This window comes from Colius striatus, chromosome 11 (genome assembly GCF_028858725.1).
Source record: "Colius striatus isolate bColStr4 chromosome 11, bColStr4.1.hap1, whole genome shotgun sequence".
Classification (NCBI taxonomy): domain Eukaryota; kingdom Metazoa; phylum Chordata; class Aves; order Coliiformes; family Coliidae; genus Colius; species Colius striatus.
Genome location: NC_084769.1, coordinates 2,848,172 through 2,872,390, shown reverse-complemented (window position 1 = coordinate 2,872,390; position 24,219 = coordinate 2,848,172). Strand labels below are relative to the sequence as shown.

Here is a 24,219-nt window from a genome sequence, read left to right as displayed (position 1 = left end):
AATTCCCACAGGATTAGTCTGATGTTTATAGTTTGTCACATTAGTCTGATGTTTATAGTTATAGAATGGGGGGGGGGGAAGGGATAAAGTTTAGTCTGTTAAGGATTTAAGACTCTGGGCTTGAACTATTCAAAAATAGACAACTGAAATGATATTGGAACTTCAGTGGTTTTTAAGTGCTTTTTCCCCAAGTCTGGGGTTTGATTGTGGAGAATTTTATCATGATATTCTGGAGGAGCTGTGTTATAACAGCACCAAGAAGCATTTTAACTCTTGGCTTGCATGGGTATAATAGCATTTTGCTGCCTCTGTTAATTTCCACAGTATGTTATTTATCAAGGATTTCAAGCTTGTGTGTGTATTTTTGTTTCAGCCTTCAATCTGGACAATGAGCAGCCAGATTATGACATGGACTCTGAGGATGAAACCTTACTGAACAGACTAAATCGGAAGATGGAGATCAAGCCACTGCAGTTTGAAATAATGGTTGACAGACTTGAAAAAGCCAGTTCCAGTCAGGTATTGTACTGTGCTAAGCAGTCCCCTAAGGGTTTTGATTCCTGAGTTCTGTGATGGAGTACTTCTGGGTGGGGATTTTTTTCTCCACAGTTTATTTCCTACTAACAGGATAAGTGTGTTTGTGTGAGTCTGCAGTTACACAGAAATCATATTGCTGTCTCATTGTCAATATTGATAACTTAGAAGAAGCAGCTTTTGGGGGAAGCTTTGAGAGAGTTGTTTTTGAGTTTTAATTCCTGAGCACAGTGTGTTTGAGAGGACAGCTTGGAACATCTGATTTTACCTGTAGTGATACAGATGAAGCTTGTGGTTATCAGTAAGTGTATAGATTTGGCTATAAACATATATGAGAATCTAAATCCTTTGTTTCACTAGTGGACATGGACTTCAGTTGATGCTTGAAGGTTAGAAGCTTGGAAGCATAGACAGTGAAGCAAAGCATTTGTTAAGCTTGGGCCCTTGTAGTAGAAACTGCACAGATACAAGAAAGTAAGTTATACTCTGATTCAGAGTTGAAGGCTGGTTTCCTTCCTAAGAAGCAAGCATGTCCTGTGTATTATTTAGTCATTTTATCAGAAGGGAACCAGTATCTTAATAGTGAGTTCCTGAGGTGTTCCAGAAGGCCAGTGTCTGGAGGGAAGGGTCTTACAGCCCAAAACATTACTGAGGAATGACATCTAAAGGATCAGTTTCTGAAGGGCAAGTTTGAAGTAGGTAGTGTCATTTCTCATTAGGTGGATGTTTTGCAGGAATGAAAAGCCATTGCAGGATCCTTGCTGTGCCTCAATTACTTAATGATGTAGTTCAGTGCTATATGTTAAGATGCCAAAATGCTGTGTTCTCTACATCTTAGAGCAACTTTATCAATGATTAGGTAAAGATTTCTTACTCTTCAAATAAGATGCGATGTGAAATAAAAAATGGCAGAGTATATTGGATGATACTTGTTGAACATGTGGAACTCAAATCTCTTGGCACTTCGATGCAGATACCTCTGTTTTGGCATTCAGTTAAAGCTGTTCTGGTTATCACTTCTCAAGATTAATTTGCATCCTTCTTACACTGGTTTCATCTTTCATTGCTTCAGTAATGGAAGTTAAATTTAAGAATTGGAAGATCTTTTCCTAAAATAAAATAAGTATGGCTTTTCCTTCTGGAGACAGCTGACCCTTTCCTTTGCCTTTAAATGTCAATAACACTGAAGCATTACAGAAGTGAGCATTTTGAACCAAAACGCTCTTACTTGAAATCCATGACAGAGAAGGTCTTAATGTGCTTGAAGCATTGTAATTGCTTCTTGTAAAATAGGCTCCCCCTTGAAGGTAAGGTGTGTCATGAGAAATCCTCTTTATAGATGAAATGTTGATGAGGCTTCCTGTGTTGAATTTTCTGCCTAACTTCAGAGATTGCCATTTATGTGTTCAAGCTTCTTGTCCTGCTTTTGGGCTACAGAACATTTTCAGCTGATGTAGAGTAGCTCTGTCCTGAGCTTCTGTGTTAGGAGCAGTGGGATAAAAAAACCTCTTGCTGGTTATTGGAGCCTGGGAAAGAAAAGAAGCTTGTCTGCCTGGCAAACTCCTTCCCCACGTGGGGTTATAATGTGCTCAGATCTCACTTGGGGCTGCTACACAGTTCACTTACAGTTTACGTGGCTTACCTCTGAAACATAAAAGGATGTTGCTGCTGGGAATGCCTTTCCTCACCAAGGAGAGGGTTCAGACATTCCTCTTGGGCATTTTGAGAACCTGAGTTAAACAAGTAATGTAGGAGCTCTGCATCCATGGTACTGGCAGTACATGTAAAAGCAAGCAGGCGAGGTCAGTTTAGCTTTTCTAACTGTGTACTCAAGGCAGAGTTGTTGGGGTTATTTCATTTTAAAGAAATATATCAATGGAAAATGGGGAGTAAAGGACAAACAGGACCAAAAGTATTATTTAAGCAATATTCATGTTGGTTAGTATTAGCTACACACACAGTCATACCAACTTTTACATGGGTATGCTAGTAAGTGTGTGTGTGTTAATCATGTCCATTCTAGGTAGAGCAGATGCAAAATGATTGTTTTGATACTGCATGAACTCGTAAGCACAAATTAGTGACCTCCCTTTTTTTTCTTCCTTTCTTTTAAAAGCAGTTCAGTGTTTCTCAAATTCTGCTGTAGACTAAAGGGTTTTATTCTGTTCTGGCTGGAATTAACACTTGTATAGTAATAGCAGTTACACTTAGGATATCCTTATTTCTCTGAAATGTCTCATTTTCAGCTTATCCTAACGTAGGGACAAGATTGAACATAATTTGACCTGTAAACCTGCAAACTTAAGTTGTTCAAATTATGAGGAAGATGAAGTGCTGTCACTTGAGTTTAAGACTATATGAGCATGTTAGACAATAGACTAGTTAGTGGTGATTTTTGCATTTATTTAGTCTGATTTCAATATAAAAAGGGAAAAAGAGATTTGTTTTTAATGACTTCTTACTGCAATAACTTACCTGAGAAGTGAAAGTCTTTGTGTCTTTGGGCTGTAATAAACAGGGACAGTCATTAGCCTTTTCTGTCATGTAAACATTTCTGGGTAAAAATCCAGCAAGTAATTTTGCTTCAGAATATATTCTGTCTACAGTAAAATACCTTCTAGGGAGATCAATATTAAACTGCAAAGAACCATGCATTAATAATGGCTAACCAATGAAAACCTTCACTTTTAGAAAAAAATAGGCAAATTAAAAGTGATTCCCAGATCATGAACTGCAGGCTGTAGTAAGTTATTTATATCCTGTGCATGTAATTCTTTCATACAATAGTCTAGAACTTCATCAATTTTTCATGATATCTGAAAACAGTATGAAAGTTTCTGTGATATGACAATGCTGGTTCAGAAAAGTTGGGAACTATAGCTTGGAAAGACCAACTGATGGCTTAAGTGCTTCAACTTAGATCAGTGTTTTACCCTCTTGCACTAGAAAGGACCAAGTGTGCAAGAGATGTGAGTGTGCCATGACTTTCTCCCTGCACCACCACCCCACCTCCATCTCAGTTGCACCTTCTGAATTGTCTCTTTTAGCTTGTAACACTTCAGGAAGCTAAGTTGCTGCTAAATGAGGATGACTACCTTATTAAGGCTGTGTATGACTACTGGGTAAGAAAGCGTAAGAATTGCAGGGGGCCATCTCTCATCCCCCAAATCAAACAAGAAAAGAGGGACGGCTCCACCAACAACGACCCTTACGTTGCCTTCCGGAGGAGAACTGAGAAGATGCAGACAAGAAAGGTAACTCGTCAAGCTTTTCTGGTTTACCTTTCTCACTTGAAGTGGGAGGCATCAATTTGATTTAGAATCACAGAATCTCAAGGGTTGGAAGGGACCTCAAAAGCTCATCCAGTTCAACCCCCTGCCGGAGCAGGGCCACCTAGAGTAGGGCACACAGGAACTCATCCGACTGGGTTTGGAATCCTACAGTATCCACAGTCACTGATCTGATCATGTCTCTTAATAGTTGCACTATCAGATGACCCAGCTACATTTCAAACCTGCTGGATGATGTAGGCAATGTGTAATCCTTCAGCTGTATATAGACAATTTACAGTCTGTCCATTTCAAGAAAGGTATTGGCACATAAACAAGCAGCTGTGGGACTTGCTGGGTTACACACCTCCCTTTCTGTGAGGAAGAAGAAAACAATCTTCCATTTGTCATGGAGCAGATAGTTCAGTTTTTGTATTTGCAGCATGAATTGATTTGAACTAGGGAATCTGTAACTGCTGAGAATTTTACATCAGCTGCAGACACATTTATTGTGTTCACAGTCAAGGCAGGAAAAATGTTTGGGGAGCCAAGTCTTGAATTCCTTGTTCTGATCAGCTTGCACAGGGTTGATACAGAATCCGAGGAGTCAAAATTAATTTTCAGCTTACTCTTAAAAGTTGGGGTTTTGTGGCTTTACTAGCTAGGTTATGCTTTAGAAGAAGTCCCTTTTGAATGCACTCATATGACTCTCACTTGCAGCAGCATTGTGTAGTTAGTTTTTGCTATTTGTGCCTGACAGGTTGTGCTTTTGACTTAACATTGACTTAATCTTTCAATAGAATCGAAAGAACGATGAAGCGTCTTACGAGAAGATGTTGAAATTAAGAAGAGAGTTCAGCAGAGCCATAACAATTTTGGAGATGATCAAGAGGAGAGAGAAAACCAAACGCGAGCTATTGCATTTAACGTTGGAAGTTGTTGAGAAAAGGTAAAGTTGCAAGTTGTGTCTCTTAAGAAGTCACTTAGACAAGACACCTGTTTTCATCCATTAGATGTGAAAACACGTCCTGTCATTTATTTCTGTGGGGATGCTGGTCTTCTGCACTCAGAAAACTTAGCACCACAAACTTCAGAAGCTGCAGTTAGAAGGGAGTTGTGCAGCTTTTTGTTCTGTGTCTGCCAAACATTTCAGTGGAAATGCAGTCTCACATTTTTAATGGTGTTTTTTGAGGTACCATTTGGGTGATTATGGAGGTGAAATCCTCAATGAAGTGAAGCTTAATAGACCTGAAAAAGAGATGAGCATAACTCCATCCACTCTTCATAATGGAAATCATCACAAAGTTCAAGAATGTAAAGTTAAGGTAAGCTTTCTTCTGCTGCCAGTCTCTGGTGAGTGGTTTCAGTGTTCTTTTGAATATATCCAGCAGATATGTGCATTGGAGAACTGAATAGGAGGCTGTTGTGCTTGAAGGTAGGAGACCAGTAGGCTTATGCTTGCTTCCAGTTTCACATTTGTTGTTTTTCCTACAGAAGTTCTAAAATGATTGTCTGCCACTGCTGTTTATTTCTTTAAACAGCAGCAGTGTTTGTTTTCCTTCTCAGTTCTGGCTGTTTGGTTGTAAGGGGGTGTGAAGATGACCTGTTCAGTGGACGTAAGCACATCCATGAAATTGCAAAGTAGAGTGAATTATTTTTGCTTCTCTGTTCAAAGGGAGACAGAGCACTGAACTTTCCTACTGGTGTTGTCCACGAGTACTGACTGGCTCTCTGCGAAAGTAGAATACCAGAGGGTTCCAGAAATTATTCTGAATCCCTTAAGTAATCTTTGATGAGTAACATTTCCAGGCACAGGAATGCAACTGTTACCTCTTTACAGCTGTACAAAGTTGCAAACAACTAGTGTTTTAAAAACCAACACTTGCTGGAATTTGTGGATACTGGTTATTACTGAGGCTTGTATGCTTCTTAATGCTGTGTGCCACTGCTTGGCCCTCAGCATTAAGAAGCAGCAAATGTAGGAAGGTGGAAGAAAGAGCAGCTAAATTTGGGAATCTTTTTAGTAACATCCAGAGAAATGGTAATGCAAGAATAATCCATAGCTAAAAATACCACATTTTCTTTCTTGTCTCATGAAGGAACTTATTCCACTCAAAATAACAAGTTCATCTGAGGGAACTCTGTATATTCTGTCACTGTTTGAGCCAGTACCAGATGAGATTGTAATGTTTTGCACGCTCCTCACAATCCCTATGACGACAGTCTTTATGTCTGTGCAGAATTGAAATGCTTTTCTTCTGGAGGCTGATGTTAACTGTGATTGTGACTGTAGCTGTTGGTTCTGGTGACATGTGGTTCTGATAGGATGAAATGACAACTAGCAGTACAGTCATAAGCAGCTTACTCTGTGAGCAGCTGTACTGACAAATGTATCCATCCTGGGTTAGTGCTTTAAAATGACTCCTTGAATAAGATTTGTGGGGTTCCTTGCAGTTAGCATGGGCAGTAATTGCAAAATTAACTGCTCCAACCTTAGCGTGGTTGTATTGTTACAAATACTTGTTCTGCTTGTCTTATTTCTACTTCTTCATACTGGTTTTCCTGTTTAGCTCTTAAGTATCTTTTATCCTTCTTAGGAGCTGTCTTTGCTTTAGAAAATAAATACTAGATAGCAATGTTTTAAAAACAAACCCTACAAACAAACTAAAGCAAACCCCCAACTTTCCCCTGCAAGCCATCGTAATGGCATCATTATAGTTAACCTCACCAAACTCTGTACAGTGTAGAAAAGGAGTAAGAGCTACTGTTCCACTGTTAATGTGACAGGAAAGAAAACCCACCCAACTTCGAATGAAAACATAATTTTGAGGAAATAACCTCAAATTCTAGTTATTGTAAAGTGCTTGGAGAGTTGAAGACCTTTGGAAACTGGTATTTGGCACCCGCGACACCCACCTAGTGGTCACAGCCCTGAATATCAGTCCCTCGCTACTCTTCTCCCGTAGGACTCTTGAGCCACGGGCTTCTCGTCTCCGGTGCTGAAGCTGAGCTCCGTTACTGGAGTTGGTTTCAGTTAGACACCTGGTGATAAGTATTAACTTGAGGTGAACTTGAACAGTTCAAGAGAGACTTTTTTAAGTGAAGTAATTTTCCTCTTGATTTAAAAGCTTTGAAGCGGTTCCATTCAAGTGAAAGGTTTAATGTTGATGGAGTTGCTTGCTGCAGAGGTTTTATGTTAGCAAAATCTTAAACAGAAAACCCAGATAACATTACATCTCTTAAAAAATATAAACTGAGAAACATGAAACAAATGAGATATGTTCAAAAGAAACAATCAGAGCAGTTCAGAAAATGGAAATGCTTGTCATAGATAAGAGATCTCAGCAAATGACTGGAACAGGATTTGCAGTTGCTGTACACAGTGTGCTGTGAAGCAAGGCACCTCCCTGCTAGTCATATGGCTTGAAAGCTTTCAGTTCATTTATTAATATCTAAAGATGAACAGAGGTAAATTTCTGGGTTTTTTTAATGTTTTGAGTATGTTTTGCATGATGTGTCTGAAAGAGGCTACAGGTGCTGCGTGATGAGGCTTGGAAGATAAGCAGCCTTGTCTTAAGGCATAAGAAGAGCAAAGGTTAATTACTCTATTTTTCAGTACCTGTTTGTTTTTCACACACAGCATCCACATCACTCATCTCTAAAGGAGGAGGTGTCAGATGTTGTACGTCAGAAGAAGAAGTATCTGAAGAAGCCTAAAATGGAGTGTGTGATAACTCCTCAACAGCCCTCTGCCGAGCCCTTGCCTGCCATCAGCAAGAGCGATATTAAACAGTATGACTTCCACAGTTCAGATGAAGATGAGTTCCTGCAGGTAATTCTCTGTTATAAAACCTCAGTGTGCAGAAGGCAGAGATTGCAGTTGCCTGTAATTTGCCCAGCCTAGCTTGAAATGAAGGCTTAACTGTCAGACAGTAGATATATATGAAAGATACTTGTATGAACAGTGAGTTTGTTGTCTTCTAAGCCCTGCATTTCATATACACGTGTGGCACTTCACATTGTATGAATAGAAACTCATATAATAAAACAAGTTACATTATATAAGCATGGCTTTGCTTTCTGGTCCAGGTACCCTCACCAGTATCAGAAGCAGAAGAAGAAAACGATCCTGATGGACCTTGTGCTTTCAGGAGAAGAGCAGGATGCCAGTATTACGCTGTAAGACCCTCAGTGTTGGATTTAGTGTGGCAGCTTTTGTTCTGTTGGGTTGGGGTTTTTAAATGTAGATGGGCATAGTGCTAATGTAATGATTCTTCTGTTCTCACTTTCACTTCTAAAGCTTTGATGATTTGGTGAATCCAAAGAAATTGTTTTCAGTCTTCACAAGAATTATTCTCATTGTCCTTTTCCTCTGTCACTACCTGAAGAGAATGTAATGTGTTGCCTGCAGACCAATTCAGCCACTGTTAAGAAGGGAGAGGGGTTTTTTGTTCCCCTGGATTTTCTTAGCATGTCCTTTCTTTGCAGCTTGTAGAGCTCGTTAAAGTTAGGTACTAGTTGTCCCAGATCTCAGACCTGCTGAGAGCATCCTACTGAGGCATTGAGTGGAGTCTGAGATTGAAGCAGAGGGGTTTAATCTCCTGAGGATTTTTTCATACATTTATGTCAAATTTCCTTTGAAATTAGTGTGAACTGTAGATACCTTTAAAAACATGAGGTTGCAGTTGCAAAATGTGCAGAGGACAAAGACTAGTTAGAGAAGTCCTGTCATCATCTCAAAACCTCTAACAGTGACTTTTTTTGCCAAGCATCTGGTTATAGATGGGGAACTTTGGGCTGCAGAGGACCAAGAAAGGCAACACAACACTACAATGGTCCTGATCTTTCTTTGTTTGCTTCCCATGGGAAGAATGAAGTTACATGACACAGTAATTGTGTCATTGTGTAGCCTTCAAAGCCTCCTAGGGAGAAGTCAGTCACTAGGTGGGTGGTTTCAGAAGCTCAGACATGCCCACACTACAATTTGAGCATTCTGGGGCGTCTGGCACTGGAAGTTCTGTGCACAGGTCAGTTGTGTGCTGGCTCTTGTGCCTGCATTGCAGTGGCTTGCTGTGTTGTAGTCACTGCCACAGTACCACAGACAGTTCTCTTTCCAAGAATATGTCCTTATTTTTAACTCCTCTTCTTTTAGAGATTTATTAGGGGATTATTTAAGGTAATACTTGTCTGTTTGCTACCTGTTTTGTCTGTGTGGCCTCTTATTCTTGATGTTTGGGTGAGTTTGGTTTTTCCCCTGTTGACTGCTAACCTAGTTACCTTTTCTGCTTAGCTTCAGAGGATTAGCTGAGTGCTCTCTTGCTTTGAGTTGATCCTGATTTTATTTTTCCTTAGTCTGTGAGTTAACTCCCTTTTCAAAAGAAGCTGAGAAAACTGAAAACTTCCATTTTCATTCTGTTCTGTTACTTTGCTGTTTAGAAGCAAGCTATTTAACAGCCTTAATGTTGGCCATTTAGAGTTTAACTACTGAGGCCGTTTGAGTTTTGGTTAGCTCTTAACATAAATTGATTGAATCTAGAGCAGCACTGTTGGGTTCTAATGATTATTATGTCATATTAGGCATTTCAAAGAGCACACAGGATTTCTGCTTGTAAAGATGATGCAGTTCTGAGTTCATAATAGTAACAAAGATATTAATGAAGTAATACAAATACCCCAAAGTAAGCTGAAATGGCAGCTACAGTCTGGATCTGATAATTGAATGATGTGTATTGCACCAAAGGCCTTTCAGAGCATCATCTATTACCTTTGGCAGGACATGTTCATGAGTACAACTGAACTGCACATGTAGGAACCCCTCTTGAAATGAATTGCAGTTAAGTTGCAAGCTGTATGAGTTGAGAGTTGTTGTCACTTTGCTTTGGTTCAGTTGGTGATTCTACAGGATGTTTAATAAATGAACAGGCCTCGCTGTTTCCTTTGTCACACAAAGTGCTGTGATCTGTAGTGTGATACTTAGCACTGGAGTTGTGCATATAGTTTTGAGGTATTTCTATCAGTTATTATTTGTCAACTTTTTACAGACAAAAGCTTTTATGCTACTGACCCTTACTAGTGGGATTAGACATGTTTGTGAGGAGGATAGGCCCTCAGCTGATTACAGAACTTAGTCAACATGCAGCCTTGCCTGCAGGTAGTCCTTTGCCTTCTGAGAGCCTGAAGGTCAGAGGCTGTAACAAGAACTGCTCTGTTGTTTTGTGTCTTGTGATGAATCACCAAAAGAGCCATTACCAGACAAATGCTACTGAGCTAGATGGGCATTTATCTGAGTAGGACGGTCTTTTTTGCTTCTTGGGAGAAGGAAGGAATCCTAGTTTGTTCCATATTTTGGTTGTGACATCTCATTTTATGACTAATTGAGGAAAGAGGACTTTTCTTCTTCATGAATTCATGTGGTTCTTAAAACAAAAATCTTCCAAGTTCTTTTATGATTGGAGCATATCAATCAAGTGAGAGTTGTGTGGGCATTTCCTGTACTGTGCATGACAATCCACTTGTTAGTAACCTGATCAAATGATGCACTCTAAATGCAGAATTGCCTTTTTCCTTTACAGCCTCGTTTGGACCAAACTAATTCTTCATACGAAAGCTCAGATTTGGCAGATTTGGACAAACTGAGGTTCAGGCATTGCCTTACAACCCTTACAATTCCAAGAAGATGTATAGGATTTGCAAGAAGACGGATTGGCAGGGGTGGAAGGTACCGTTGGGTTATTTTTACTCGTCGTTCCCCTCCCAAGGCTAAAAGTATTAGAAAGAGATATTTAAACTAACATCTTGTTTTTCATCCTCTTCCATCAGGGTTATAATGGACCGAATATCCACAGAACATGATCCTGTCTTGAGACAGATTGACCCAGAAATGCTGAACAGTTCTTCAAGCTCTTCCCAGACTTTAGACTTTTCTTCTAATTTTTCACGGACCAATGCTTCCAATAAACGCTTTGAAAACAGACTGTCCCTCTCTGAAATACTAAGCAATATCAGATCATGTCGACTGCAGTGTTTTCAGCCAAGGCTACTAAATCTACAGGACAGTGATAGCGAAGAATGTACCTCAAGGAAACCAGGGCAGACTGTGAATAATAAAAGAGTCTCTGCAGCATCTGTAGCTTTATTGAACACCAGCAAGAACGGCATATCAGGTAGGCAAGGATTTGAACTCTCCTGGAACTGAAAGTATTGAACTCTGGTGGTATTACTTGTGACTGGACTTGATAACATCTTCGGCAGTGATGTGGACCTAAGCCAAAGATACCAGCTAATTATTTTGTGTTCCTTTAGAATATATAGAAATTTGCCTCAAACAGTCCCCTTCCTCTATGCTTTCATTTTATTACAGTTTTAGTGGCATCTTGGTAAAGTTCTGGACTTAAATACACATTATCCAAAGGAGGGATTCCTCTCCTATTTAAGAGTTGCTGCTTAGCTGTGGTTGAGTCCAAGAGACTTCATTTGGCCTTAAGCTTAAGGAGAGAGGAATGCTCTTTGTAAACGCATAAGGATACCAGTTTCTTAGGTGAGGGGTGGGGTGTTTCTGTTGACAGAGCTTTTCTTTTTGAATCTTGTCAAAACAGCTCAGCAAACCAGTAGTACATCAGTAAGCCTACTGAGCAGACATGAAAAAGCCTGCAAATGGTGCTTGCTGTTGCACTGGAAAACATCCAGCAGTGGGCCTTCTCTGCTGACCTTTTTCAGAACATCCTCAGCCGTTGATTGTGTTTGGATTTTCCCTGCAGCTGTCTCTCAGTGTTCAGCTTTATGACCCAATAGCTCCAGAGGAGCAAGACAGCCATTCACATATAAACAGTTTTACATTAAAAAAGAAGTTTCTCATGGTATCTTCACAAGAGTATAAAATACACCCAATGCTTCTATCTCTGTAGACCTTTTGTCAGCTCTTTGGGTGTGGAAGCACTGCAGGTGGAATAAAAGCCACCGAAAGAAAAAATTCTTTGAAGCTTCTATTAGCAATATTGACATCACTTGTTTCATATAGCAGGGATTGCAATTGCTTAAGTTTTAACATCATCACTTATTTATGATCATAAAAGGATGTATGATTCTTTAAAAAGCTGAACAGCAGTGGATATGCCAAAAGTGGATATGTCTACCAAGCATCAACAATTCTTTTCCTACTCTATTGTGCATATACAGAACTAGGTAATTAGATAATATAATGAGCTGATCCATAATAACTTTATAGAGATGTAGAATGGTCTTGTCAGTTGCAGGATTGGGTATTTAGCCTTCAATAATACACTTTTAGAGTTCATCTGTAGAAGCTGAATTCCTGGAAGACAAAATCAGTTTTCTCTAAGTTACAGTTTTAAAAGACTGAGCATTAGCTCATGAAGTCACATCAGTGTAGTACTGACACAAGCACAGGGTATTTATTCCAGCCTAATACTCTTACAACTTTTCAGTGTAATCATTGCAACCTTTGTGTTGTTCTCTCTCTTGTGAGAAGACTTGCACAGGAGTATTTTTCAGTTGTATGAAGAGAACAGACATAATGTGCTCTGGTCACGTTCTGTAAGGAACTCTCCAGAGTGTCACCTGGAGCAGAAAGGGGCAGTTTTGGGTGATGGGATTATTGATGATAAGCATCAAGAGATGTCTTGTTGAAGCAAATGGTTTGGGGGTTGGACTTGGATGATCTTCCAAGGTCCATTCCAACCCTTAAGATTCTGTGATTGTTTGCATGAGTGAAGTATGATGACACGAAGGTAAGGAAAGTTGCCAAAAAGATAGAGGTGAAGTTGACTTGTTTTTTTCCATTGAATTTTTCATAATAATACAGTAAATATCAGATTATTATTTGAGGATTAGCTAGATGTAAAACTCTGAGGCTTTGAATTCTGCTCTGGGGAGATAGCTTTTGTTTAGTTGGGTTGTTTTTTCCTGAGGGTAGAATCTACCTGAGAAACTTGGGCAGTATTTTGGGATGGAAGCTGATATATCTGTTTTTAATAGTATGTGAACAAGTGAGTGAAGGAAGAAGGTTTAAGAAATTCATGCAATCTCCATATTTGGCTTTAGTCTGAATGAAAGTTGCATCAGTCAAAGAGAATTCCAAATAGTACATAAGTAAACAAAAATGAGAACAGCCTTTAAGCAGTAGGTGCAGGGAAAGGAGAGGGGGAAGAGCTGTGTTTTGATGAAAACCTGTGTATGTACAGGAAAAGAATGTCACCTCTTCCTGATTCAGGTGATACCATCAACAAGAATAAAACCAAATTGTTGGTACTGCTTGGCAATGAATGACAGGCCTGACATGTACTGGAGGATTTGCAGTGTTAGAATAAAGGAAAGGATAGATAAATGTACATTGTACTGGTGGGAGAGGCTATAAAAATATCTTTTAAAATGCATAAAGCCAATGTGATGGATGTAGAGGAGCAGTAATTCCATTTTGTTTGTATCATTTTGGAGCCCTTCTGATGAATACATTTAGATTAGACTAGAGATCACTCAGTAGCTGAAGTACATCATACAGGGAAATGTGTGCTTACAGAAGACCTTTGTCTTTCCAAATTTAAATTACAAAACAGGTCAGTTAATTCCAGTAGAGGATCAGATGCAATAGGTAACAGAATTCATGGCCACATAACTGAGACAGCAAGATGCTGTTAGATTTCCTTGTTTGTAAATAGTGAGTAAACTGTAAAAGAAGTGGTCAAAGTGTGGTTGTGCATTAAATGAGCACAGGTGCTATCATTATTACAGTATTCCTGCTTGGGAGATGATGGTTGAAATCAGTTGATTTGATAGCATGCTTACCTGTAGGCATAGAACTGCCTGTAGAGGCAACAATGACAGTAGGTAAACTGATTGGTTTGGGTTTTTTGCTTTTAGTTCAGAGGGAGACTTGGAGCTGCTTGCTTTGAGTTTCGGTGCACAAGAATATTTCAAGCGACCTCTGTATGATATTTTTCTCTTATATTAATGAAGTAACTCTTACTATGGTATTTCCACAAATACTAGGCATTGTACAAACAGAAAGACACTTTAAAAACATGGGACTAGTCTTTTCTTTCTTCATGCACTGATTAGGCACTTTCAAGTGCACTGTTTCAAGCTAAATTACCCTTGCTCATGTGATGAGAAATGCAAATGGGAGAATTGAATTTGAGGAACTTAGAGGCAAGATCACTGAAACAGTCTGTACCCTTTGATCAGTTATGGAAAGTTCTCATAGGCTTGCACACTGTCTGGAGAAGTAAGCTGGTCTCTTTGCCAGAGATGCCTCCAGAAGAATTCTCTGTTGAATCTAAAATGAGAGAAACTGATGACCTGAAGATAGAGCCGGTCATCAGGAGAGGTGCTGGAGGAGGGGAGTTATTAGGACTTTATAGATGGTACTACTTAGGACAGTTAAGTAATACTTAACCTACTTGCTGAATTCCTAGAGTGCAGCTCAGCTGATTTTGAGGACTAAAGCAAGTAGGCTTTAGGCAAAATCTACAGCAGCTTGTACAGTCAGTGATACGTTTTGGCTTGCAGTCTGCTTCAGCTGCTGGTTCCAATGACCTGCTCAGGTAGTTGTCTGTTTAGTTCCCATGTCCCTAGAAACAGAAGGCAACTGCAGGTGATGGCATTCTCAGTTGTAGAATTTTGCTTATGGAACAAGATTTTATATTTTAGGGGGATTTTTCTTCCAGAATTAAGTACCCTGTACAAGTAGTTAATGAAATACCAGTTTTAGGGCAGCCTCAAAGATGATCTTTGATTAAAGCCTTCAGATGCTGAGAGGAGTGACATACTAATCCAAGCCAAAGCTGTCAAAGAGGAGAGGAGCCTGGAAGACTTAGTTTCACATTGACTTTTTACCCTGTTCTGTGTAGTATTGCAGTATAGTCAGGCTATGGTAAAATACAGAATCCTGGTACTCAGCAGTGGAAGCTAAAATTCTGTTAAATTGAACCTTTTATACAAGTCTTGCACTCAATTATGACCTTAAAGGCCACCTTGGGACATCATAGAGGTTTGTGTTTTTTTCTTTTTCTCTAGGACCCTTCAGTTGTTTGATTTGGCAGAAGCAAATGATATTAAATGTGCTAATGAACATCTGGTGTTTTAGAACAAGGCTAACAGCTGAGTTCAGCCTGCCCACTGAATAAATACCTGGTGATCATTAGTCAGCTGAGTGGAATACAAACATGTAAGGGCAAAGAGAGCCATTGTTGCAGTACTGTGGTGGTCTTCCCTGTACCTTGTAAGAGAGTGTTTCAGGACTTTGTGTGTCAAACTGGAAGGGAAGGGAGATTGAAAACATAGACTTGATACATAGGCTGAATTAGGTGATCCTCTGATGCAGAGGCTGCTTTCTATATTGTGTCTTTACAGTCCACAGAAGAGAGTAACTTTGAGTCTAAATGAGTTCCCCTGTACTGCAGACAGCTAATAATTAGAGCTACATGCAATTTAGGTGTTTCTTTGTGCCATATGGGCTTGTTCTAGAACAACTTTTTTTGTAAAACAGAAGGTATGTTCTGGACTTTGTTACCTCAGAACTTAAGAATAGAAATACATATGTAATATCCCCTAATGTTCTTGGCTCTGTTCCCTTTAGTAGTGCTGCACGTTTTGGGAGACCGTTGTGAAGGGGCTTAGCAGGTTTAGCTGACAGAACTTTGAGGGAAGTGCTTGTAGGTATAGGTAAAGGTCTTCAAGAGGAACAAAGTAAAGCTAAATACAAAGGAATTTGATTTTAGAGTATGTTGAAAATTATCCCTAGAATCTACTAGGAGTGATTGTGTAAGTCATTGGATTTCTGTATGTCCTCCTGACATGGTTGAAACCTCCTGTAACAGTGTAACAGTAGAGAAGGTTCAGTACTAGTTTCTGAACAGTCTCAGCAGTAATTGTGATATTTATTCAGGATGGAGTTGTATGACAACCATGAGTATTCTGACTAGTAAATGAAAGAGCCAGACCCTGAAAGGTGAATCACTTCATGTTGTAATGTTACCCATGGTAGCCTGGTGTCTCTCAATGAGATGCTTCTCCTGCAGAGTTCAGGTGTTTGAGAGGGATGGCTTCAGTCTTTGTGAAATAGAATTCAAAATAAGCTGCTGAAGCGTAGTTAATGGGAATCTTTGTGAGTGAATTATGTTTTTACTTCCTCCTAGGAGAACTTAGCTCTCAGGTTAACATCAGCTGCACAAAACTCCAGGTTTTTATGTAAAACACTGAACAGTGTTTTCAGTGTAGCAAGTGTGCAGTTGTTTGTGGGTAGGATATGGAGAACAGCTTTTCCCCCTCACCCTTCCCTTCAGTTGTCACGAGTATGATACTGCTGGGGTAACATTAACCTGGTTCTCATTAATAAACAAACTTATTAGATCATTCTTAAGCAAAACCAAACCAGAAATTAATCAGCAGAGAAAATCCTGTTGAAGTGAAACAAGCATTTCCTTCAGGAAAGAGGAGGTGTGAAATAGGAAGGTCAAACTGGATTAGCTAAATAAACAGAGCTTTGTGATACTTGCAAGTATTTACTAAGTTTTAGACCTGGAGATGAGCTTTGTCATTGTATATTAATTTATAATGCTTTCAGTTGAGGGCTGGTATAAAACTATACAGACTTTAAATACATGAATTCTGGTTGTGCTGTTGAAATAAGTGTTTTCAAATGCCAGGCTTAAACTTCCATCACAAAGTCCATTCTGGTGTTGGAGCAAGAAATAAAAAGGGACTGTAGGAAGAGAAGTTGTACAGTAATAGATGCCCAGTGTTCCCTGGGAAAGAAGATTTCTAACTCAGCCCAGTGTGCTTCTTCCTCAGCTGTGATTTGTAGGATGTGCTTGTTTTGACAAAGTTAATTTCTTTAAGCTTTTGCTAAAATCTACTGGAGAGAAAGCCACCAAAGAGAAAAACCACTTAAAAGCAGTGAAATCTGTGAATTCTTTGTTATAAATTGATCTAATGCTAAAAGAGCATAACAAACAGATTTAGCCTGACCTCTTCACATATTCTTGTGTTAAGGAGATCTTTGCAAGCATCTAACATGATATATGTTGTCTTCAAGCCCTTGTTATCCAGCGTGGATGGGCTCTTGCATTTGAGATGTATTTGTTTTGTGCAGGCCTGTTTAACCCTGGCTTCACTTTCTTTTCTGTAGTAACAGGGGGTATTACAGAAGAACAATTTCAGACACATCAACAGCAGTTAGTTCAAATGCAGAGGCAACAACTTGCTCAGCTTCAGCAGAAACAGCAATCTCAGCATTCCTCACAACAGACACATCCGAAAGCACAGGTAATGCACCTTCAGTGTCATCATATGCTGATTAATTCCTGTTTGCTTACTGGGTTTTTCATTGCCTTTATGAGCTAAATCCAACTCCTCAGTAAGTATGTTACATTTTGGAATGAATGTGGAATGCTTTCAGGCAAGATGCTTTTCCAGTTTGCTGTAGAGCACCCAGAAGGCAACTCATGCTGTAGCCAATACAAATCCCTTGCTCTCTGTTTTCTCTTTGGAATCAGGTAGTATTTTCAGTTTCAACATCAAAACCTATTGTTTGGTTGGGATTTTTTTTAAGTCATATACTATGGCCACATCTTAAAGGCTGAGTGAGAGGCTTTGTCAACAGCTAACACATTAAAATACAGAGTCAGTCAGTGTAGAAATAGCCAGGGCTCTCTCAAGCCATATTGTTTCCACTGGTTTTATCCTTCTTGCATAAGTGGTCCAAGGAGACTTCTTTATTAAAACTACTTTATGAGGTAATATAATCTGTTATGAGCAGATGTTCAGTGAGTACTAAAAATTGGTAGCTTCTAAGAGGAAAACCATAGTTTCACAAACTTAATTTGCTTCCTTCCCCCTCCCCATCCTCATTGTTACTGCTTCCATCTTCTAGAAGAATCCTATTTTTCCTCTGTAGTGCCATGCAAGAGAAGAATATATGTTTTTCTTTGAAGCTTAGTTTTCTGCTGACTTCTTAACAAGAAAATACAAAAGCTGTTGTCTGTGACTAGGAAAACTTATCTTACTTTGAGCATATTATATCTAATTGCCAGTGCTGTTTATCCCTTCCCCTCCATATTTTCTGCTTTGATTAATCAGGAATTCTCTATTAGCAGTTACTGGTTACATTTTTCTCTTAAGTGTAATGCCACCATAGCAGATTATTTAAACAGAAGGAATGAATTTTGGGTTTTTCAGATGCTCTGAATGTCCATGCAAAGTCATTTTCTTAGTTAATATAAATTGAAATTGCAGAATGATACCTACCACCAGTTGAAGGTGTCTTTCCAGTACTTACTGGGCTCACCCAGGATTCGTACTTCCAGAGTGCAGTGGGCAGTTATGCTGTGGTACAAATTTTACTCCCTGAGAATGAATGTACCATAAATACTGAAAGTTCTGTAGACTTGCAGTATATTTGCTACCTGGAGACAGAAGAGAGAAGGAAGCTTAAGACATAGTAATTTTCTTAGAGGAAGCTCCTTAAACACATAGACTGATTAAATGATTTGGGTTGGAAGGGACGTTAAAACTCGTCTCATTCCAACCCCCTGCCACAGGCAAGGACACCTTCCACCAGCCCAGGTTGCTCCAGGCCCCATCTAACATGCTCTTGAACCCTTCCAGGGATGAGGCAGCCAGAGCCTCTCTGGGCAGCCTGTCCCAGGGCCTCACCACCCTCAGAAAAGAAATTCTTCCTAAGGTCTTATCTAAACCTATCCTCTTTCAGTTCAAAAGCCATTACCCTTCATCCTGTCGCTTAAAGATGACTTTAAGGAGTCATCCCCACGTTTCCTGTAGGCCCCTTTAGGGAGGCTGCTCTAAGGTCTCACTAGAGCCTTCTTTTCTCCATGATGAAAGTAATCTGTTGTGCTGAAAACTGCATTTACCCCATTGAGTGACTGAATTGAGAAGGGTTTACTCAGTGCTCCTTTGGACATAAACTTGCAACTTGTCATCAGACATGTGAAATGTTACAGTGCATTATGTTACATTTAGATGACATGTGTGTTTATTTGCTGGTAATTGTGCATTGTAACAATCCATTTCACTTTGTACTTGGATGATTCTAAACCTGTATGTTTTTGTTTTCATTCCCACAGGGCTCCAGCACCTCTGACTGTATGTCAAAAACACTCGATTCAGCCAGTGCCCACTTTGCTGCATCTGCAGTGGTCAGTGCCCCTGCCCCTGGTCGCAGTGAGGGAACGAAGGAACAGAGCACCAGCCACAACAATATTAATGGTGTTGTCCAGCCTTCAGGTGATCATCTCTTAAAACTCATGGTCTAGGGGGAACTGAGCATGTCAGCTGATTTTATTGCTGATTTTTAGACCAAAAAAGACCCTAATTGTGGTAGCTTTAAATATTGGTCTTTAAGCCACTTCTGTGCGATGGCTTGTAGGTTACTGAAAGCATCAAATGCTCTTTTACATTGGAAAAGCATTGTTTCTGTTTTCTGCTGTAGACTTTTATCTTCTAATGATCTGTTACGATCAAAAGTGTAAGTGACAGCATTTAAAACCAGTGTGAATGTGTAATGGAGAAATCAATTGCTTAAAACTGCAAGTACTTGGAGAGGGAAGTGGAAAAGTCTCTACACAATTTGGTCATCATCTATTTGTATTCAGGCAAGAACATACTAACCAACCACCTCTGGCAAGTCAGTTGCTATTACTGTAAGTTTCAGATTTTGCTTCCCAAATGCAGGCAAAAGTGTAGACACTTGTAGTCACTGCCTCCCCAAAGCCCTCTGTCTGAGCCTCCGTTAGCACAAGGCAGCAGTGCCAGTCATGCTGGTGCAGTAGCCACGTTGCCAAGAGAGAAATGTTACTTGCCTTTTGACAGCTGTAGCAAATAAAAGGCTTTTAGAGTAATTTGTTGTTTTAACAGCTAATGATGTGATTAGTTTTATAGACCTTCTGCTAGGCTGGGTTAATGATAATATGAAATGAATAGAGGGAGAAAAAACAAAACTGAACAAAATCAATATGCTGGAACAGTTCCAGGAAAGAAGGATATCTTTATATAATTCTCTAAGGTTAGATCTGAGAAGATAATGTTTTGAGGAGTGTAAGATCAAACACATCTTAGTGTGCCATGCTGATAGATACACAGCTTTACAGTGGAGGAGAACCTCTGTAGATATGATGCATATAAAATCAGACTTCTGTTACTGTTCTGAAGCCCTAAGTGGCAGTGGTGTAGCTATTCCTACTTAGGCCAGGAAAACTTGTAAATGAGGAAATGTTAGCTGAAAGCAGATTTTATTCAGGAATATAACTAGGGGAAAATGTATCTAGTTCCACTGTGATGAAAATCAGAACAGTGAAAAGCTAGGATAGAGGTGAAACTTGGGAATCTCTAGTTTGAATATACCCTGTGAAGCCTGAAGTTCCTCACAACTTGGGAGTGCCAACAGAGCACTGCAGTGAAATCTGAAAGGAGTTTTCTACTTCACTCAGTCCCTTAGTTTCACTGCCTTGAGGGGACTGGTCCCCAGAGCCTCATATTGCCAGAAGAAGTTAGGAGGTAGGGAGGTGATTCAGAGCATCAGACTTTGGCCTCACGGTGGATCTCTGGGCTTGCATGGTTAACATGTTCCCCGTTCAGTTTGCTTTTATGGGCAATGGTGCCCCTTTAAAAGGCAGCTAAAATGAGGTGTGCAAAGTTCAGAAATACAGAAGTTCTTTATCATACAGTAACTTCTCTCACTGCCCAGGGAGGGTGTGGAGCCTCCTTCTCTGGAGGTCTTCAAAACCCATTCCAGTGTGACCTGATCTAGGTGAGACCTGCTTTGGCAGGGGGGTTGGACTGGATGGTCTCTAAAGGTGCCTTCCAACCCCACCATTCTGTGATTCGATGATATTTCTATTGTTAACTAGAAATATTTCTAAAGTCTTAAATGTTGTCAGTCTTTAAAAAATGGTTTTGCCCAATTCCAGTGGCAGGCATACTTTAATCTTGGAAACCATTGCTCTTGAGCTTAATCTTTGGCTTTGAATCTGAAGAACGGCACGTTATTAATTACCAACATCTGTTGTTTTGTACCAGGAACCTCTAGAACTTTGTATTCCACCAACATGGCTTTATCATCCAGCCCAGGGATTTCAACTGTACAGCTTGTAAGGACAGTTGGCCACACCACCACAAACCACTTAATCCCAGCCTTGTGCACAAGCAGCCCTCAGACGCTTCCCATGAACAATTCTTGCCTGACGAACGCGGTGCACCTCAACAACGTCAGTGTTGTTTCTCCAGTCAATGTGCATATCAATACACGGACTTCAGCACCATCGCCAACAGCCTTAAAACTTGCCACAGTTGCTGCCAGTATGGACAGAGTGCCAAAGGTAACTCCTAGCAGTGCCATCAGCAGTATAGCAAGGTAAGTGTCACAAGCCGGAGCAGTTCTGATTGTGCTATATAAATGTATCTGGAGGGCATTCAGTAGAGTTTCCACCTCTTAAAAGACTTCTCAGTATGGCTTCAACCTGACAGACATCCAACTGCTGGCATCTTCAGCCTGGTTGTGACAAACCACATTGCAGGTTAATACTTTGCAGTGATTTTAGGCACTGGTAGTTTGATAAGCTTCCATTGTCGGGTCGGGGCTTTGAGCAAGCTGAGCTAGCTGAAGATGTCCTGCCTGTGGCAGAGGACTTAGAACTAGATGACCTTTAAGGTCCCTTCCAACCCAGACCATTCTGTGATTGTATTTAAAGTGGCTTCGTTGTAACCATTTTCCTTTGTCCCTTCTCACACAGCACTGTAAGGTAGATCCCATCAAGCTCTCCATTGTTCCTTTCATAACTTTGTGTGCCCATATCGTAAGATCCTGTCTGGCACACACCTGTTCTATAGATACATGTGGATCTGTGTGTTAAATATTTATGTAAAATATAAAGCAGACACGTGCCAACCTGCAGTAATGTATAGAGACAGGTGTTTCTTCTCACTGAAGGGCAGCACTATTATCTGAGGATACCTGGAGGGCGTTTCAGAGGAGTGGCAGGGGTTTGCAGTTGGATGAGCTTTCTGCAAATGACAATGTTTGGATTTTGTTTTGGATCTCTGCTGGATTGTGTGATATTTGAACAGTCACATTTGTTTATTAATTAGAAAATACATAAATACAGACCATATTTTAATATGTAAAAATGAGCAAATGTGCCTTACTGATTTTGTAATGCTTCTGGAGAGGCTAAAAAGAGCTTTTTGAGATGGAAAGTTGCACATGTAGTCACTGCATAGACTGATAAAAGGGTGTTTTAAAATGAGTAATCATGCCTTAAAGCATACTTTATGTCCTTAATGCATTTAGTTCTTGTTTCCCTTAAGTCAGAAGGGTATTTTGAGTCATGACAGGAAATGCCTTGAAAAGTATCACCTGAGCTGAGTAGTTCTTGGCTTCTGTACAGAGAATGATAATAAATGAGAAAAATTGTTAAGATTTCTTGTGCTAGTGGTAAAGCTGCATCAGGGTGAGGTGAGAACAATGCTTTGCCCACTAACAGAGTAACTGATAGTCATTATGCTATATCTTGATTTTGCTATTTCAGGAGACTTTTTCTTACTCTTAGCCATAATTTAGGCTGATAATTTATAGTTAAGTGCAGTAATTGTGTAGAAGGGTCTGCACCAGTAGTGGAGTAAAAGCAGTTCTTAGCTGCCAATAACGAGTTGTAAGTAATGTGTTTCTAGAGTATGTATTTCTCCCTGATTCAGCTGTGTAAAAATGCATTGCATGTGTAAAAAAGTGTTAAAACTGCCTAAGAAGCTGCTCCTGTTGTGCTCATAACTCTTTAACTTCTCCTTTTGTTGCAGAGAGAACCACGAACCAGAACGACTGGGTTTGAACGGCATAGCAGAGACAACAGTGGCCATGGAAGTGACATAACCTCAGAGCAGGTGTCAGCCTGTGCTAGTGGTGTAGTCCTTCCTATTCCAACCGAATGCAAAACACAGCACTCTGTGGTTCACAGAGAACTCACATGGACCTAAATGGACTGTCATTATATCGTGTATGAAGTCGATATATAATGTAAATTTTGTACAATTGGGAAAATCACTACCTTGTAAAATAGTTTTATTTGTATCATCAATATTATTTCTGTTACTTGAATAGTAGATATTCATCATCATGCTTTTGCACTTGAATTTGCAACTGAATGGATTAAAAAAAAATAATTCTTTAATGGGATCATGAGCATGAAATGGGATCCTGCATCACTTGTTTTAACTATTTATTTTGCCATGTTTACATTTTGTATCTTGTACAAATAAATCCAACTTTGTGTCTACAAAAAAAGTTCCAGATTCATAGCTAGAAAACAAAATTCTTGTAATTTTTTTCTAAAGAAAATGTAAAGTTTTCACTCGGTTCATTTTGTTTCACAATTTGACTAGATGGACTTTTTGGTAAATACTTTAGTGGCATTTCACTGTCAAATATGAAGTTCAAGGCAAAATAGTATTTTCTATTACTGTGCAGGGGAAAGGGATGGATCGATACATGCAAATTTAATGTAGTAACTCACTTTTCCATATATTTTGAATGTATATTTCTATTTATAATACCAGTTTATAAAAAATAATTACACAGGAAAAAAAAAAGAGAGACTGACTAGGAAAATTATGCATCTAGCACATGTAAAATTGTGCAGATATGAGAAAATTTTCAACTGATGACGTTTTATCTGAGGACTGCGTATTTTAACCGGCTTTAAAACTGTAACACACCACATAAAGGATATTTTACCAGGTATGTATTGCATTATATATCATTGCAATAATTAATTATTGGATGTCTAGATATCGAGCCATCCCAGGTGGTGGGGGGGGAGGGGAGGGTTGTGGCAAGATTGTCTTTTCAATTTTGGAGAGTTTTCCTGTGGCTACAAGGCAAGTAACGGGTTGGAAAAAGTCTGACTGTAAGCGTTGGACACCTTCGTAGTGTAGTGTTTTAGTGACTTTTTTTATACGGTTCTTGTAAATTAGATACGTGTAGTGGTGTTTCAGAATGTTTGTTTATGCACTAGTTCAGACAACTTTCCCTGTTACTTGTTCTTGATAAGTGAAAACTGCAGGGAAATAAAAATACATATCAAAACATGGACATGTGGCATATGTGTTTATTTCACAGTGTGACACAAAGGTGAATCTTGGAGGCTGTTAGAGGGCTTTTGATGGTCTCAACCAAAGCATGTGCACTGCTATCCAAAGAGTTTCAGTTTGTGTGAGCATTTCCCACTTGGACAGGATGTGGAGGGGAGAGATGGGCTGCTATTTGGTGCCTGAGACCTGTGAGTCGTTCAGATAAGGCAGTTTCTTGTTCTGCTAAGGAACCTTCAGGTGTTACTTTGGGCAGATCATTGGCATTTCCTGCGGTTTGGTTCTCCACCTTTAATTTGGATAACGT

At 39.6% G+C, this 24,219-nt stretch overlaps 1 protein-coding gene across 1 annotated transcript in view; it reads left to right on the top strand.

Annotated features, from left to right (window-relative positions):
- The window catches only part of EPC2 (enhancer of polycomb homolog 2), a 48,469-nt gene extending 24,553 nt beyond the window's left edge, over positions 1 to 23,916 (top strand). The window contains exons 3-14 of the mRNA XM_062004872.1: positions 374 to 519; positions 3,582 to 3,788; positions 4,604 to 4,752; positions 4,996 to 5,128; positions 7,444 to 7,635; positions 7,893 to 7,982; positions 10,376 to 10,521; positions 10,623 to 10,966; positions 16,948 to 17,084; positions 18,902 to 19,061; positions 20,853 to 21,186; positions 22,626 to 23,916. Of these exons, the coding sequence (XP_061860856.1) occupies positions 374 to 519; positions 3,582 to 3,788; positions 4,604 to 4,752; positions 4,996 to 5,128; positions 7,444 to 7,635; positions 7,893 to 7,982; positions 10,376 to 10,521; positions 10,623 to 10,966; positions 16,948 to 17,084; positions 18,902 to 19,061; positions 20,853 to 21,186; positions 22,626 to 22,698 (2,111 nt within the window). The 3' untranslated portion in view covers positions 22,699 to 23,916. The remainder of the gene's footprint in view (positions 1 to 373; positions 520 to 3,581; positions 3,789 to 4,603; positions 4,753 to 4,995; positions 5,129 to 7,443; positions 7,636 to 7,892; positions 7,983 to 10,375; positions 10,522 to 10,622; positions 10,967 to 16,947; positions 17,085 to 18,901; positions 19,062 to 20,852; positions 21,187 to 22,625) is intronic.
- The last annotated feature ends 303 nt before the right edge of the window (positions 23,917 to 24,219 follow it).